The following is a 17,308-nucleotide window of genomic DNA, read 5'->3' on the forward strand; positions in this document are numbered from 1 at the left end:
AAAAGTAAACCCTCAAGCCAGAAGGGGTGGCACACCCCTTTAATCCCAGCATTTGGAAGGCAGGTGCAGGTGGATCTCTAAATTCAAGGACAGCCCAGTCTACAAAGCAAGTTCCAGGACAGCCAAGCCTATACAGAGGAACCTTGCCTCAAAAATGAAAAAATAAACAAGGAAGGAAGGAAGGAAGGAAGGAAGGAAGGAAGGAAGGAAGGAAGGAAGGAAGGAAGGAAGGAAGGAAGGAGGAAGGGAGGTGAGAGAGGGAAGGGAGGATGAAAGAAAGGAGAGAGAGAGAGAGAGAGAGAGAGAGAGAGAGAGAGAGAGAGAGAGAGAGAGAGAGAGAGAAAGAAACTCACTCTCCCCTTCCCTGCTCCTTTTATGCCTTTGATGGAAGATGCAGTACAGTGGTGTGGTTCTTTCAGCATCTTCTCTGCACCACTTTTCAGGGACCACGAGGCCGGTTGAGTGTTCTTCACAGCAGCCTAAGGCCAGACAGAGGCCAGCCAATCGATAAACTGCTGTTGGTCAGGCGGGGGTGGGGAGGGCAGACAGAATGGACCAATTGATCTCTAGGGACAGCCAGAGCATGTGAGGCAAGTGACTCCTGAACTAGGCCTCCAGCTAGCAAAGCCATCGCCCTTACTCAGAGCACAGCTACCTGGGGTCCTGCTTTCTGGCGAGGCACAAAGCTAAAGGGTGAAACACCCCTTAAGTGGTGCCGGCCTCAGGCCTGAGAAGCATCTTCTGGGTCAGAAAGCAAGAGCGCCTTTTCACAAGGCTGCCAAGGCTGCCATTGTTAAACAAGACCTTCCTAGAAACTGGAAGCACAAACAACTGGAAGACCTTTGCCTGACTCCCCAGGCTCACACTTTCTTGCACATCAGCCTAAATGCCTCATGGCAGACTCTTCTGTCCCATCTGACCATGACCTGTTTCTGGAAATGATGACTCTGGGCCGGAGGCTGGGGAGGCCTTCCTCCAGTCCCTGCTTCCAGACAGCACAAAATCATGAATGGAAAGGTGCCATGCACACCGCTGAGAAAGTGGACTAATATTTTTGGGAAGTTTTAATTTATTTCAATTAAGAATTCAGGGCAGCTCTGAGGCAAACAGAAGTAGGTGAGATTACTTTGTGAGCCTCCAAACAGGCCTGTCTGGGTCCTCTGCAGGTGTTACCAGAGGACACAACTTTTCCAAGAGCACCTCTCACTGGCCAGTCCCAAGACTCAGCATTCCCCCTCACCCTCCCACCAGACAGGGCACTGCCTGGGAGAAACCACGCCTAAAAATGAGCGTCTTGGTTGAGTAGCTGAACTAACTACTCCTTTTCTCGGGGAGATGTGTACATAGGTGTATACATGCACTGAAATTTCCGCAATGGTACAATGCTTGGTTCTATAGGTAATTTACAGAGTCAGCAAGGACAGAATCTCACTTTTTATTGCAGGTCTTTATTTAAAACGTAAACTCTGATGGCTCACACCATTAATTCCCAGCACTTAGAAGACAGAGGCAGGCAGATCTCTTTATGAGTTCAAGGCCAGCCTGGTCTATATAGCAAGTTCCAGGCTAGCCAAGGTTACACAGTGAGACCCTGTCTCAAAAAGAACACAAAATCTTAAGAGACCTAACTTTTTGACAGGCAGTGATCCCATGCAAGGCCACCTGATGGGTCCTACTTTGCTGGAGAAGGACTGGAGACGGTCTCATAGTGCAAACAAGGTTGCTTCCAGGAAGGAATTCGGGCATGGCAGGCTTCACAGGCAACATTACTATGTACCACCACCCAGGACACCTGGCATGGAAACAACTTGACTGATACCTGAGAGAAGCGCTGGAGAGACACTTTCACTGACTCCTGAGCCTGCTCTACTCGGGAGACCACCCAAGGACCAGATCATTTCTCTGTCCTTCTCTTAAGCTGTGGGTTATCTGGGGCCTCACTAGCCAGTGGCCAGCCGCTGGGGAGGTCTGCAGCCAGGCAAGAAGACAGGCCCAGAGGTCAGAAGAAGGGACTTCTGCAGTGAACTCCTGAGTCAGGCGAGCTCAGTGGAGACGCCTCATCGGTCGAGGTCCAGAGCCTCCTGGGTTACAGTCCGTAGTCCAATGGAGAACAGCTCTTCCCAGGGCTCCCGGATCCAGGCCAAGAGGGCTGTCAGCTGCTCCCCACACACAACACGGAGTGCCCAGAAACTCTCCAATCGAGACACCTAGCCGTTCGAGAGGATGGCAGGGGGAGACACAGAAGAAGACATGCCAAGAGGCCAAGGGAATCTTAGGCGAGGACTCACCACCCTCCTTGGCTTTTCAAGGCTCTTCCTTTCTTCCCCTCCCTAGGTCTATGTGACTCTGCACTAAAAGGCTGATTCTGAGCCTTGATGACAGTCCAGTCAGCATTGACCACAGGCTCCAGAGGGCTGGCGTTCATAGCCCCATCTCTAATCCTCCCTGCTGAAGGGACTGTGAGCTCTAGAGATGAGAACTGAGCAGGTTCAATTCCTGACTCTACCCTGTGACCTGTGCAAGTCTGCTCAGGTCCCCAAGCCTTAGTCACACCATCTGTACTACAGGACCAAGAAAGGCACCTCTTCCTCGTGCTGGAGTTGTGAAGGTCAAACAGGTGGCATACAGTGGGCGCGCTGATCACACCAGCTCGCACCAGCTAGGCTGCAGTCCAGGGCTCCAAGGCCAGGACATTCCCACGGCTGACTGCTGCTTTCTATACATGCTGCTCACCCAACCCAGGCCCTCACATCCAGACTCTGCCCCCACTGGATGCCTGCCCCTCCCTCGGCACCATCCCAAACTAATACCCATCCTTCCGAGATGTACTTCCACACTGCACACACACACACACACACACACACAACCTACCTCATCATAGAAGATAAGCCGCAAGTCCAAAGGGCTTGTGCGATACAGCTGCACAGAGCTCAGACTACTGAGTGGCTGCTGCTCCCTGACCTGCATGGAAGGACCTTGCCCCCGAGGAGGGGCCTGCTCAGAGGCTTCCCCAGACACCACTGGGAGGGGGGACTCTGCCTGGGACCCTGCAGGGTCTTCATCTAATAGGTATAGTGTGGACAGCGTCAGCAACAGGGACACAGGGCAGGTAGACGAGCCTGCAGAGAGAGAGGCAAGATGATGCCTAGAGCAAAAGGCTATGACAGACCTAGATACCCAGGTCTAGCGTCCCAACACTGCCCTGGAGAAGAGGAATGGACCACACTAAAGAGTGGGCCACGAATCGGCACCATGCTTCCACAAACTCCGAGGACCCTCACCACCAAAAGCCCCGAAGGCCTATACTGAGGCCTATATTGAGGGAGCCACCGCACCAGCCAACCCAACGGCCCAGAGCCTCTTGACAGGATGAGGGGACATATGCAGCCAATATACCCACTTTAGGAAGGCTGGATGCCACAGCTAAGGTCTCCGGGCAACTGAAGCCCTGAGGACCCCTGACCCCACCTGGAGAAGTGGGAAATACCAACCTAACATAGGTATGCCTACAAGTTGAGGAGTCCAAATTCCAGAAGCTGAAAATTACGACATGGGTACTATAGAGGCAATAGGGGACAAGCCAGGGGCATTATGGGATACACAAAGCAGGGAAGCATTTGCAGCATTGACTTACCTTCGGCCAGGAAGGCCCGAAGGTAGAAGAACTGAGGAACCTCTGCAGAAGTTTCTTTTCCCAGCAATGGCCTGTGGAGACCACAGTAGACACAGAAAGAGGATCAGCCAGGGTAGGGTGGGCTTCAAGGAGTGGAGTAGGTGGGGAGGTGTGAGCATGAGGATAGGGCTGTGCCTGGAGTCTGTCACCACTGAACCCTAACCTCTGGCTGACTCACCAGAGCCGATGCTGCGGGGTCACCTCCTCCTCCGTGGCACTGATGCAGTTCCTCTGGGTGCGAGGCAAAGCCTGCAAAACACCTGGATAGGGCCGGCCAGAGACAGGAACCCTCAGAGGCCTTTGCAGTCTTCTAGCCCAAGCTCTGACCCTGGCTATTCTCCGTAATGTGGGGCCTCAGAAACTGCTACTGCGGGGATTGAGGGAGCAGGGAGTTCCAGGACCTCCGTCTACTGGTAAGCATCAAACTGAGGAGCAGGCCCTGAAAGCTTGACCTCTGAGTCCATCCCTCCCAGCCTCTCTCACCAGTGAGCTCCTCAAGGAAGGCACGGCAATGCCTGGCATCTCGGGGCAGCAATACACAACTGCCTGTCCCAGCTGACCACTCCAACCGAAGGCTCTGGCCTGCAAGGCCAAGCTCCATGCCACTCAGATCCTGTAGAGGAATGGCCAGGGTGGACTGGAGCCAGCTAGCGGGAGGCCCACTGTGGAGAGAACAGGGAGACCAAGATTAAGAAGCAGACAGGACGACATTGGCAGGAGCTGATGTTGCCCCAGCTACACACCTGGCACACTCACCAGATAGCCCCTGTCACCTTCAACAGGTAAAGCCTGTGGTCAGACACAACCACAAGGCACAGAAACTCCCCCATGTGGCCTGCTAACACCACTGGCACCTAAGGGAAGGGAAAGTGGATGAGAAACCAGAAAATAAACCAAGGAGGCAGGTGCCAGACAAAAAGCTGCAGCCCAGCCCCTGTCGCTACTGTGATCACCAGTCTCTCCTCACCACTGTTTCTGACCATGCAGTCTGCCCTCCCACCGGCCCCAGGATCTCTTAGCAGGCCTCCCCAGTGTCCTCTCAGTGTTTCCAACCTGTCCTCCATGCTCAGTCAAGACTATCTTAAGTAACAAACTCTCTTCCTTCAAATCTTCTGGGTAGTCCCTGGGATCCATCCAGACTCCCTGGCAGACACAGCACGCTGCCTCCTAGACCCCCCTGAGGACACCTGCCTCTATCCCTGTACACTGGGATGTCCCATCTTTTCCACGACTTGATGCCCATGGCCGGGGTCAGTGGGTGGCACAGACCTTGATACAGCACTGGAACTCCTCCTCAGAGTCACTGAACACCTCAACATCCAGGAAGAGCCGGAGGCGGTGGTCCACAGAGCGAAGACCAGAGTGTCCAGGAGCTATGAGCAATCAGCAGGCCATCAGCCTGGCTCTGGGAGGCCACAGCTCCAACTGACCTTACCCCTCATGCCCATCCTCCCATCCCCATACACCTCCACCTTGCTTCACCTATACTCACTTGGACTGAGGCTCCAGCTGCTACGGCCATGAGATACAGATGCCTGAGGTGGGGTGCCATCAGACCCGCTGGGATGGTCACTGTGGTTATCAAGGTCACAGGCAGGGCCAGGGTACCCGGGGGGATCTGGTGGTTTGTCTTCCGGGTTCTGCTCTCTATTAGGGATTTCCCCAGACACGGCCAAGAGAACTACATGGTCACTCCCACAGTTTGGACACACAACAGGAGATTCTGGAGTGACAGACAGAGATCCTGTGAGCTCGTAATGCTCCCCACCACCATCCAGTCTACCTCAGCCCCAGTCACAGCCACCAATCCCAACATCCCACTCCCAGGCCCATCTCCAAGCGTAGTCTCTAACCTATCCCTCCCCATCCCAGTGAGGGCCAACAGCCTCCTGCAATACATCCCACTTCTGGTTTCCAGGACCTGCTCTGGTCCCTCCCGCAGCCTTGCGTTCATCAAGCACAGCACTGCTTTACCAGCAATGCTTGAAAATCAAAATCCGGATCCAGGGAGATGCAAGTGGTACCTCCTACATGTGCATGAGGACCTGAGTGCAGATCCTCATGCCCCAGGTAAAGGCAGTGTGGTGCCGGTAAATAGTGACTGAGGAAGACACCCAATGTCAATCTCTGGCCTTCACGTGCACACAACTACATGAACACATACATACAACATGTGCACACACACAATCATTATAATGATAACAACAAAGACAAAAATCAACAGATTGGGGAAGACAAGGAGGTTCCTCGTGCCAGTTAGGTCTAGATCCCAACTAGATGGGTAATCCTGGACCAGTCAGCTGACTGTCTTAACTACTAGATGGGTAATCCTGGACCAGTCAGCTGACTGTTATTAACTACTAGATGGGTAATCCTGGACCAGTCAGCGGCACTCTGTCTTAACTACTAGATGGATAATCCTGGACCAGTCAGCTGACTCTGTCTTAACTACTAGATGGGTAATCCTGGACCAGTCAGCTGACTCTGTCTTAACTACTAGATGGGCAATCCTGGACCAGTCAGCGGCACTCTGCCTGCCTTAAGGAGCTGGCAGGATAGGTGAGTGGACACAGACAGAGAGAAGGATGTGGATGAACAATGAGGCGAGAGACGCTGAGTGGCTGCAACACTGCAGGCAACGGCAGCTCCGTCAAAACTTTTCCTACCCATTTTGCAAATAAGAAAGGAAAAAAATTAAACAACTTCCACACCCTACCCACACTTCCATAGCTGGAGGATGTAAGAGAAGCTACCATATATGAAGGACCTTTGCTTTATGCCGGCAGCTATACTTGGTGTTTTATTGTCAGATTTAAATCTCACAAGAAAGCTGGGCAAGGTAGCACACACCTGTAATGCCAGTATTCAAGAGACAGAGGCAGGGGGACTAGCACAAATTCAAGGCCAGCTTAAACAAGAGTCTGAGGCCAGGTCCAGTGAGAGATTGTCCCTAGCTATATGAGGCTTAGTCTCAAAACATCAAAAACTTCCAAAGAGAAACTCTACCACAGGAGAACTGCAGAAGCCACAGCACTGATAGAGGACAGCCAGGATCCAGGAAGGGCTATGATATGCTCCTGCACTTCTATGCTAAGGCAGGCTCACAACAGGCAAGGACACAGGGGTATTTTTTCTGGAAAAAAATAACTTAGTCCTGTTATGTCTGCTGCCAAGAAGTGTGGCTGATAAGAACTCTGCACTGCTCACAGCTGTTAGCCAGAGTTTCCCTTCCTTCTGCAGGGCCTTCAAAGCTCTTATTGTTTGCCCCACGATGGAGCAATCCCGAGATCAGAATATAAAGAGATGCCACAAGGTGCTGCATCCTATCAAGTAGCTCACAAGGTCGGTCAAGGAAGGACAACTTGTGCCAATCCCCCAAGCGGCTCACTCAACAGTCACTGCACAGAGGGCTCATGACGGCCTGGCACTGCCCTGAGGGCTTTGTGCCATTCCTGAAATGTTACCCCAAAGAGCCAAAAGCCGTCAAGTTACGAAAAAATGAGTACATTTAAGTACTCTCACAAAACAGCACTTCCAACTCAACAGGGCCCTTTCTGCTGTTTAACACACAGGCAGGCAGTTGTGCTTCTCCCGGATGCCAACAGTTGCTCACTCCCCTAAGGCCCTCTTTCCTGGGGCTCCCTCTGCACACTCCTCTCAGAGACACCTTCCCTGCGGTGGGGAGCTGTGTGGGCAGGGAGATCAAGGGCACAGCTGGTACCTGGGTCTTGAAACAGAGGCTTCCAGCCTTCCTCACTCTCCAGACCCAAACTGGGTTCATCTGGCTTGAACTCAAAGCTACAACGCAGACACTGGAATCTGCCTCTCCGTGGGTCCCTGGCCTCCCCAGGCTGCTGCTCTTTCACACTGGTGAACGGGGTCAGCACAGCAAGCAGCTCCTGACAGGAGATGGGTCAGAAGTAGTTAGCTGTGAGCAGGCAGGCTACAGGTGGAACTGCATGGAGACCCCAACCCTCCATCCCAGGACCTGCTCCCTCCACTCTTCCCACTGGCCTCTGGATCCAGCACCTGGATGGCCTCGTGGGCCTCTGGCTCCAGCACAGCGTAGCGGCGCAACTTCCGGTCAGGACAAAAGTAGGAAAAGCGCAGAACAAGAATCGGAGCCCCAGGGGGTGGACCTGAGCCCTGTGCAGGAGGAAAGAACACAGCAGTGGGCAGAAGATGAAATAGAGCATGAAAGAAAACAGTAACTCTGGACCCACAATGCTGGTGCTGACACCAAGTCCTTAGACAGAATCCATCCTTTAGCCCACTCCCCAGCCACACACAACACACCCAGAGCACTCCTCGGCTCCAAGTACTCAGGGAAGTGGAAAGTACCCAGCCCAGCACCTGGCACACAAGCACCAACAGGCTATCAAAGATGAGTCTGGACAAGCCAAGCACCTCTTGCCAAGCCCCCGACCCCACAACTCACCTCGGGCACCCGTTCTCTTGGACTCTCAGTCTCCGACTCTAGCTCAGCTGCCACCAGGCTCTGCAGCTCCAGCCGCTCCAGAGTCCGGGCTGCTCGGAGCTCCACCTCAAACAAGTGGGCAGAAGTCACTCGGAGAAAGCATTCCTTGTCCTGCATGCCCCTAAGCCCCTGCAGGGGACACACCAACATGGGGCGGCAGAGCTCCGCTGCAGAGAGGACAAGAGAGAACTGGAGTGAAGAAAGGGTCCAGGTCCCTCTCGCCCGAGAGAGGCTGTACCCAGCCTGGCCTCCCCGCAGCCCTTCAGACATCTCAATAGCACTTGTCCCCATATCCCTGATGATGCATCCTCTCACCTTCCACTTCCTTCTGTTCCTGCTCCTCTTCCTCCTCCAGGTCCTCTCTCGATCCCTCTTCTTCATCTTGTTCTTCCCTCTCTTCTTCATGGAGCTCTGGTTCCACCCTGTCCTCCTCTGTCATCTGTGGTGACTCCTTAGTGTCCCCAGCTTCCACTGCGGCTGGAGGGCTGCACGCAGTCTCTAGGTTCTGGGTATCCTTGGGCGTGCTAAGGGCAGGAGTCTTGGTGGTGGCAAGAGGGGGGCTCCCCAAGGTCTCCACGTGGCTCCTGTACTGCAGCCAGTCACAGCCAAATCGCTCCCGGAAGCTGTTCAGCAGCTCAAGTTCCCGGTGTTGTTGTACAAACCACCCTGGGAGGAAGGACATAGAGCTGAGGCCCTACCCCGACCCTAGGTGACCCCAGCCTCTTCCACGGCTACTCTCAATAGGCCTCCCCTCCGCAGTATGTCCTCAGCTGTGTCCTAAGGAATGCTGTGATCAAAAGCAACCCAGACCCACACACCAAACAATTGTGGAGATTCACAAAACACGGTCGCATATATGTAAGACCCTGAGATAATGTGTAGGAAAAAAACCTGTTTCACCTTACACTTCCCAAATGGTTCTGGCCATAAAATCTCTTTATTATACAATCTGTAGCACCCTATGAGATCCTCATTTCTTAGGTGAACGCTGCCTAGAAGCAAGCCCTTCTCTTCAGCCTACACTAAAAAGACAACAGACTGAGGGGTTCTCCACAATAATCCATACCACCCCAAAATCAAGTTTTTCCTAACACCTACAAGGCAATTTCAAGATTACAGAGATCTGAAGGGAGGTGGGAAGGGAGTGAGCAAGTAGGGTCAACTTACCAGCTGGAGAGGGATCCAGAGTTCGGAGCTCTGGGTCTGTGTCACTGGGCTCAGAGATGCTAGGCCGCCTCACACGGACTCGGCTCTAGTTTGGACAGACAGATGAGGTTCTATAAAAGCCGGAGCTTTTAGCCTGAACATCCATGGCTACGTACATAACCTACCAGAAAGTGCCAAGTTCTAACAAGACCAAGTCTTACTGCTGCTAGCCTGTACCTACAGCGCCAGTGAAGAGACCACCTAAGCCCAGGTACAAACCAGTGGAAGATGCCACTTACCTTTACCTTACGAAGTGGGGCCTGGGCCACAATGCCCCCTGAGGAGAGGCTATCACTCAACTCAGGGCCACCTGAGGTTTCAGTGGTGCTCCCCACTAGCCAGGACGGAGGTTGGGCCACGGGACCAAGCCCTGAAGATTCTGAAGTCTGGTATGTGACAACAGGAAGGAGGTCAGAACCAAGGGGGCACCTCTGCCTGCTTGAGCTAACCAGAGAAGAACCCTACTTTCCACTGACCAGGAAAACCTTTCCTACCCCATCTCCCCAGCTACTGCCTTCCCCTCACGTCATCCCAAGAGTCCTCCCTCATCCCACCCCCACCAGGCTAACCTGAAGATTCTTCAGTGACAAAACCTCGCCATCAAGCAAGAACTGAGCAAGAGAAAGGAGAGAGCAGGGCTTGAGGCAGGGCCCATGGGCAATGACTCCTCCAGAGGATGACTAGGTCTTTGACCTCTCACTCGGGGACAGCAAAGGGCTGAAGTCACAGAAGGACAGACACTAGATAATCACTCACGCCATGAGCAGCATCTCTGGCCCGAAGTGACAAGTACTGAGCAGTGGTTGCACGGTGTGCTGGGTGGAATGACAAAGGGTTACCTTCCAGATAGAGCTGCAGGACAGAGAGGAGACGGGGTAGGCTGGAGATCCTCCCCATTTGAACGCATAAGGAGACCCAGACCTGAAGGTGGCTCCCAGGCCCATAAGGAACTCATTCTCACCTTACGGAGCTCAGTCAGCAGCCACAGTGGTGACAGCTCTGTGTGTCTTTCTAGAAGATTATAGGCCACATCAAGGTGTCGCAGGTTCCTCAGCTGTTCCAGGCCTAGTGCAGAGGAGAGAAGGAAGAGGCCTTTGGTGGCACGCTGGAGACAGAGGTGGAAGGACAATTCTCTGCACCACAGTCCTATCTCTAAGTCTTCACGGGGCTCTAGTAGATCAGCAGTTCTCAACCTGGGGGTCGCATATCAGATATCCTGTATATCAGATATTTCTATTAAAATTCATAACCGTAGCAAAATTACAGTTATGAAGCAGCAATGAAATAATTTTATGGTTGGGGGTCACCACAACATGAGGAACTGTATTAAAGGGTTGCAGTGTTGGGAAGGTTGAGAAGCACTGATCTAGATGACAGTTGTCTATGGGCCAACCTGAGCCACACCCGTCCAATTCCTTTCCAGACTGACCCCACCCTACACACATTTTCTGCTTACCTTGAAGGCTCTGAAGCTCATTGGCTCGCAGTATCAAAATCCCCAGGGCCGCCCCTGAAGGTCCTACTCTTGGCACCAAGTGCAGGTGGTTATAGGAGATGTCCAAATGGTACAGCTCGGATAAATCCTGGCAGTGGGTGAGGAGACAAAGGTTCTCCATTTGACAAAGCTCTAGGCAGGGTCTTCTGTGCCATCTTCTCAAATCTACCTTGACCTGTAGAAACTGCAGGCTCAACACAAGCCATTTCCTCTGCTCTGCATTGAAAGAGCTGGACAGACACTACCATGTTCCTAACAGTTCCAGGCTACTCTCTGATGGTGACTCCAACCTACCAAGTTCCCGCCTGGAAGACAAGGCTCTGAGGAGCACTCAAGGCAACCAAAGAGATTCGATCTGTTTCAGCCACCACCTGAAGAAAGGGCCAGTCTCTGGGGACAAGAGGGACCTAGCCAGTCAGTGCAGTCAGTGAGAAAGCCCAGGTGCACTTCATGGGGACCCACAGCTACTTCCTGACTTGTAAATCCCCAGGTCTCTGAGTGCAAAGATGACCCCCCAGGCTCTTCTCCTTCATTCCCCAGTCAGCCGTTCACTTTGAACCCTCTCTCCTATTTTAGGACTTGGAAGTATATCCTTACCATTTTTACAAGTACTCAGCCTTATTATTATTATTACTCTAAATTACTATTATTATGATGATGATGATGGTTTTTCAAGACAAGGTTTCTCTGTGTACACCTGGCTGCCTGAAACTCACTCTGTAGACCAGGCTGATCTTGAACTCACAGAGATCCGTCTGTCTCTGCCTCCCAAGTGCTGGGATTAAAGGCACATGCCACCACCACCTGGCAACCTTATTTACTTTTAATGGAGGTCAGAAAAGACACAGGGAAAAGGTTTGTCATCATCATAGAATCTACACTTCTGAGCCACACACTAGGCTGTGACATAGGGTACTCTTCACAAGAACTCCTGTGATATAGGTGGGTCTTCTTTCTATGTGTTGCTTTCATTGATTAATTAATAAAGAAACTGCTTGGCCTGATAGGTCAGAACATAGGTGGGTGGAGTAGACAGAACAGAATGCTGGGAAGAAGGCAATGAGGCAGACACCATGATTCTCCGACCAGAGATGGACGCAGGTTAGGATCTTTCCCGGCAAGCCACCACCTCGTGGTGCTACACAGATTAATAAATATGGGTTAAAGCAAGATGTGAGAATTAGCCAATAAGAGGCTGAAACTAATGGGCCAGGCAGTGTTTAAATGAATACAGTTTCCGTGTAATTATTTCAGGTAAAGCTAGCCGGGAGCCAGGCCACAGCCCGCAGCTCCTATCTATACTCCTGTGAGTTCCACTTTACAGGTGAGCAAACCAAGAAGCTAACTGATTTGCCCCAAGTCATCTAGGTGTTCCAAGCTGAGATCACAACTGCCTTGTATGCTAGAGGAAAAACCCACATGCAGTACTGACTCTCAGGATGTGGTTCCACCTAGGACTGAGAGCAATGTGGAGAGTGAGTGAGAGCAGAACCATCCAAGGCCCAAGTCCACCAGCAACTGGCAGCTCACACTTACCATCAGGAAGCCTTTGCAGTCCTGGATATGATTGTGGCTCAGGTTGAGGAAGCGAAGAGCTGACAGGAGACGCTGGAGGGGACAGGAAAAAGACGCACACAAGAATACCTGTCAAACAGCTGGCATTCCTCCCGACAGACCCATCCTTTCCCTCTCCAAAGGCTCCTTCCCTGGGCGGGGGGCAGGGGGGCACTTACCAAGGAGCTGTCTAAGCTGGTGAGAGCGTTGTAGCTGAAGTCCGCGGAAAGCAAAGCTAGCCAGGGAAGGGCAGAGCACAGGTCGCCACCACAGGTTGACAAGAGCTCCTGGGTAGGAGACAGGCACACCTACTACTTCATTCTCAACCTCCTCCCCACGCATGCGCTAGCATCCAGGTCTCCCTGGAGATAAGTCACTGTCCCCAGGGAGCAGACTACGGGGACCACGGGAGACAGACTCTAGACTATACAGCTTGGTGTGACTGTAAGTACACAGACAGGTGTAGAGCGCTGTGGGGTCACAAAGGACAGGGGGAGAAAACTGGGGGAAACCACAATGCTTGGCCTTCTGCATTTCTCAGGACAAGGAACCACCCTTCACACTCTTACCTCTAGTGCCTGGATGCTCCTGCTACAAACCAGAGACTCCAGCTGTGAGTAGATGCTACGGAGACCATGCAGGCTGTGGATGGGGACTCCTCGAAGCTGGTACAAGAGAAGAAAGGGGGGCTGGAGAGATGGCTCAGAGGTTAAGAGCATTGCCTGCTCTTCCAAAGGTCCTGAGTTCAATTCCCAGCAACCACATGGTGGCTCACAACCATCTATAATGAGGTCTGGTGCCCTCTTCCGGCCTTCAGGCATATATGTAGACCGAATATTGTATACATAATAAATAAATAAATATTTTTTAAAAAAAGAGAGAGAAGAAAGGGAGGAGGTAGGCAAAGCTTCAAAGAAGACAAAGGCCTCGTCCCCACCTTTTCTGATGGGAAGGAGGGAAAGGATGGCCAAGCCCGGCTAGGGATCAGGAAAATGGTAAAGGAAAAGACCTCACTGAAGAGCAATGGCACATTCAGACCTGACCTCCCACCAAGAGGCTGTCTCCAGCCTCACACCCACGAGGCTGCCTTTCACTAGGTTCTGCCCACCCACATGCTCCAATACTCCCTCACCTCCAGCTGTCGAAGAGACTTGAAGGGGAAAATCTTGATGGGCCCTGGAAGGCCAACACCAGGGATGTGGACCAGCTGAAAAAGGAACATTCAGGTTACTGAGGCAAGGTAGTCTCCAATCAGTACCATTTTCTCAGCACAACCACCCACTTCACTGACATCTTCTGGATCCCAGCCTCCCAGCCTTCTCACACCCCATTCATCCCCTGAGGCTCTCTGCATATCCTGTCCCCTTGTTCCTCCTAGGACCTTGAGTGAAAGCGTCTTCTGCAGCACATCGAAGAGGAACTGGAGCTGGAGGATGGTGGGTGAGTCGGCAGGATGGGAGGGAAGAGCCACAAAGCCCGTCTGGCCAGGGCCCCATGGCCCCAGGTACAGTTCAAACACTCTGTTCAGTTGTTGCAGTGTGCCTGTTAGCAGGCTCAGTGTGCTGCAGCCAGAGAGAACTGTGTCCCCTGCACATGAAGGAGAAGAAAATAAAACGTCTTTCTTTGTGGGACCCCAAAATATACCCACCCTCATCCGTATTGAAGACACTCCACTGCAAGATCCAACTTTCTACCCACTTCCAGCTCAGAAGTCTTCTATAGTTCCCCATGTTAAAAACAAACAAAATCCTAGTTTTCAACCTGATACAGAAACTGCTTCACTCTAAGAGACTTTTCCAAATTCTTTTGCTTTCCACTCAAAAGAGCCTAGGCTACTTACAGTATTGGAAATACAGCCCACTTGATCCACAGCTCTCTCATTTTGACACGTTCCCTTTTATTGCCAAGATCAACGTCACCCTGAGAACTTTTTCAAAGTAAGACCTCTGGGGGCTGGGGAGATGACTCGGTCATTCAAGTACTTGTTGAGAAAGCATGAGAACCTGAATTTGGCCCTCATCACCCCCTTGATGGCACAAACTGAAGAGACAGCCGTAGAAAGATCCCTGGGGCCCGGGCGGTGGTGGCGCATGCCTTTAATCCCAGCACTCGGGAGGCAGAGGCAGGCGGATCTCTGGGAGTTCGAGGCCAGCCTGGTCTACAAGAGCTAGTTCCGGGACGGGCACCAAAGCTACAGAGAAACCCTGTCTCGAAAAACCAAAAAAAAAAAGAAAGATCCCTGGGGCCAATGGCTAGTAAGCCTGCTTAATCAGCAAGCCCAGGACTCAGTGAGAGCTGCTGTCACAAAGAACAAGGAAGACAGCTCCCGAAGAATGGCACCTCTGGCTGCCCCCAATGAAATAAAAATATTTAGAGATGTGCCCACTCATCACTCCGTCTGGAGAGGACAGTGACACGCTAGATGTAAAGAAATGTTTTAAAATATATTCTAAAACCAGGTGTGCTGGTGCACATCTTTAATCCCAGAACTTGAGAGGCAGAGGCAGGTGGATCTCTGTGAATCCCAGACTCATAGTGAGAGAGAGAGAGAGAAAGAGAGATCAAGAAGTCAAAGAATATTGCAGGTGTAGTCTATAATTCCAGCAAATAAGACACCAAATCAGAATGGTCATAATTTCAAGGCCAGCCTGGGCTACAGAGAGATAGCAGAGAACTTCTAAAAGCTTTACTCAGCTTTCCCCGCCTTTATACTTCTATAATGCTAGTACAATGAGCAAAACCAGAAAATCGGTGTTGCTATCACGGTTACAGTATTCAGTTCTGTGCCGTTTGTGTAGATGTTGACAACTACCACCATAACCAAGACACAAAACTATTCCAGCCCCATAATCATATTCGTGCACTCTATGATTCCCAGTCCGGGAGCCATGTCAGATTTTTGTAGAATAATAAATCTTACAACCTTGCATAAAGATTTTCTATGTACTAGACAATGAACTGAGTATAGACAGAGACATGATTCAAGGAGTTTCTCTGAAGTCTAGAAAAGGCATGGCATGGAAGTTAATATTGATACAAGCCAGAAAATGAAAGTGCTCTCAGAGAGTCCACAGTCCCACCATGGGAGTGTAGAGATAGAGGACACTGATGCTAACTAGGTAACACATGCCAAATGACTCTGCTGCCTCATCTAAACCTCATCATTATTTCCCCCAAAGAACTATCAACCCCACCTTACAAATAGGAAAACTGAGGCTCAAAGAAGGATCTCTCCTTTTCTTGTGATGCTAGGGACTGAAGTCAAAGTTTTGTCCACGCTAAGCGCATGCTCCCCTGCTGAGCTATATCCCAGCCCTCCAAGAATCATCTTGGATGTGATCATCCAGCTGATAATTAATACAACTTTGATATCAAGTCAAAGCCTGTTTCTATCACTGATGCCAACCATGTCACAAACAATACTGTGTGAGCTTCACCATGCCCAGGAACTGGGGGAAGCAACTGCTGTAACACTATCTCTTTGGAACATTTATTATGTATGCATGCACTCCACTAAATAAGATAACTGAACTGTTGATATTTTTGAGTACAACCACTATGATAACCTACCCGCGAAGAATACTAAGTGAGGCTCTAAAAACTTAGCCCTGTCTGAAAGAGGGTTGGGACTCACCTATGTGGGTCTCACTCCCAATGTCAAGTGTTTAAGGTGCTATACTTGGTGGCTTTCTCTACAAGCGATTACGTTCTCGTCTCGAAGTGTTTCATCTAGTAATGATCCCTTCCCTCGGCGGAGGTAAGTGGTGCTAGTAATGACTAGTAACAATTCAGACTGTCAAAGACAGGGCTGTAACCAACGTGTCACGAGGAACACACCCAGGAGAACAGAGAAATGAGAAGTCTCTCACACCTCGTGACCCCGCCGGCAGTGACTCAGTGAGTCCGGCGTTTCTGGAAGGTATGGAACACACGCACAGCGTCCAACCCAGATAAGCCGGAAGTTCACTCACCCGAATCCCGCAACAGCCCGGCGAGCTTCCACACTACTGAATCCCGCGGAGCGGTCGTCATAGCCACAGGACGCTGGGGGCGGAGCCTTGGAAAAAGGGGAAGCGGAAGAGCCTCAGGTGGGCGGTGGCGACAAAAACCCAGAGTTTTCGTGCAAACGGAGCTGTCGCGTAATGGAAAAAGCAAGGAGCAGCTATAAAGAACGTCCTCTCGGACCCCCTTTCCACGAACACAGGGCCTCGGGAGCCCATGGATTCGCGCGGTCGGCACTCCAACCACTTTTGCTGCCAGATGCCTTAATGACAGGAAGTCCCACCCCGGAAGGCAGTGTAACTACCGGAAAGCCCGCCTCTTCTACCGGAAGCCGCGCCCTGGACTGGCTGATGTGTCCGCGGGATTCTGAGCATGGTGGTTGAGCCCCCCAGCAGGGCCCCTGGCTCCAGCTTGTCTCCGGGCGGCCCCTTCAGTGGAGGGCGAAACCTGACTCCATGTTTGCAGACTGGGCGGGGAAGCAAAGTTTGGAGAACTTTGGGACTTTTTTTTTTTTTTAGTACTAGGGAAAAAAAACCTCATCCAAAACAAATACTAGTTTTCCAGTTAAACAGCCCTGTCCTCCTTGGGAAGTTCTTCAGTTATCAACCAGGCAGGACTGAGACCCTCAGGAATGCCCTCTCTCGATTCCCCTTTGCTATCGTAGTCCTCAATCTCTAGAATTGTTATTTCTCCTTAAGGTTTAGCACAGTCTCAGACTGGCCCCTCGTCTTTGACTCGGCGCTCTGGAGGCAGAAGCAGGCAGATCTCGATGAGGGCTAGATAGTGAGACCCTGTCCCTAAAACAAAAACCAGACACGGGTAATAAATCGCCTGAACCCAGTTTTCTCTCTCTCTCCCTCCCTCCTCTCTCTCCCTCCCCCTCTTTCTTTATTTCTCTCTC

The 17,308-nt window shown here is 51.6% G+C and overlaps 1 protein-coding gene across 3 annotated transcripts; it reads right to left on the minus strand.

The window, feature by feature from the left end:
* Positions 1 to 1,364: 1,364 nt before the first annotated feature.
* On the minus strand, positions 1,365 to 16,662 carry Stk11ip (serine/threonine kinase 11 interacting protein). Of its 3 annotated transcripts, none has more exons than XM_057762836.1 (24): positions 16,377 to 16,662; positions 13,787 to 13,992; positions 13,538 to 13,612; positions 12,975 to 13,070; positions 12,585 to 12,689; positions 12,388 to 12,459; positions 10,813 to 10,939; positions 10,318 to 10,421; positions 10,113 to 10,208; positions 9,926 to 9,967; positions 9,596 to 9,742; positions 9,318 to 9,402; positions 8,466 to 8,816; positions 8,112 to 8,317; positions 7,703 to 7,819; positions 7,395 to 7,572; positions 5,166 to 5,396; positions 4,943 to 5,046; positions 4,430 to 4,527; positions 4,157 to 4,335; positions 3,852 to 3,933; positions 3,635 to 3,705; positions 2,872 to 3,119; positions 1,365 to 2,207 (listed from the first exon to the last, which is right to left on the minus strand). In XM_057762836.1, the coding sequence occupies exons 1-24, from the start codon at positions 16,435 to 16,437 to the stop codon at positions 2,058 to 2,060; spliced, it is 3,231 nt and encodes a 1,076-aa protein (XP_057618819.1). In that variant the 5' UTR covers positions 16,438 to 16,662; the 3' UTR covers positions 1,365 to 2,057. The 3 variants fall into 3 exon arrangements, with proteins under 3 accessions (XP_057618819.1, XP_057618818.1, XP_057618820.1); XM_057762835.1 differs by having other exon boundaries at positions 1,366 to 2,207; positions 12,585 to 12,692; XM_057762837.1 differs by lacking the exons at positions 13,787 to 13,992; positions 16,377 to 16,662 and having other exon boundaries at positions 1,367 to 2,207; positions 12,585 to 12,640; positions 13,538 to 13,552.
* Between the last annotated feature and the right edge of the window lie 646 nt (positions 16,663 to 17,308).

The sequence above is a fragment of the Chionomys nivalis genome, chromosome 2, assembly GCF_950005125.1.
Source record: "Chionomys nivalis chromosome 2, mChiNiv1.1, whole genome shotgun sequence".
Classification (NCBI taxonomy): Eukaryota; Metazoa; Chordata; class Mammalia; order Rodentia; family Cricetidae; genus Chionomys; species Chionomys nivalis.

Bases quoted from the DNA above. Each gene is read 5' to 3' on its own strand.
- Stk11ip (XM_057762835.1), bottom strand. From the start codon at position 16,437: ATGACGACCGCTCCGCGGGATTCAGTAGTGTGGAAGCTCGCCGGGCTG. The intron at 10,209-10,317 runs GTGAGAATGAGT...TCTGTCCTGCAG, and splicing joins TGCTGACTGAGCTCCGTAAG to CTCTATCTGGAAGGTAACCC. The intron at 9,403-9,595 runs GTAAGTGGCATC...TGTCCAAACTAG, and splicing joins CCCCACTTCGTAAGGTAAAG to AGCCGAGTCCGTGTGAGGCG.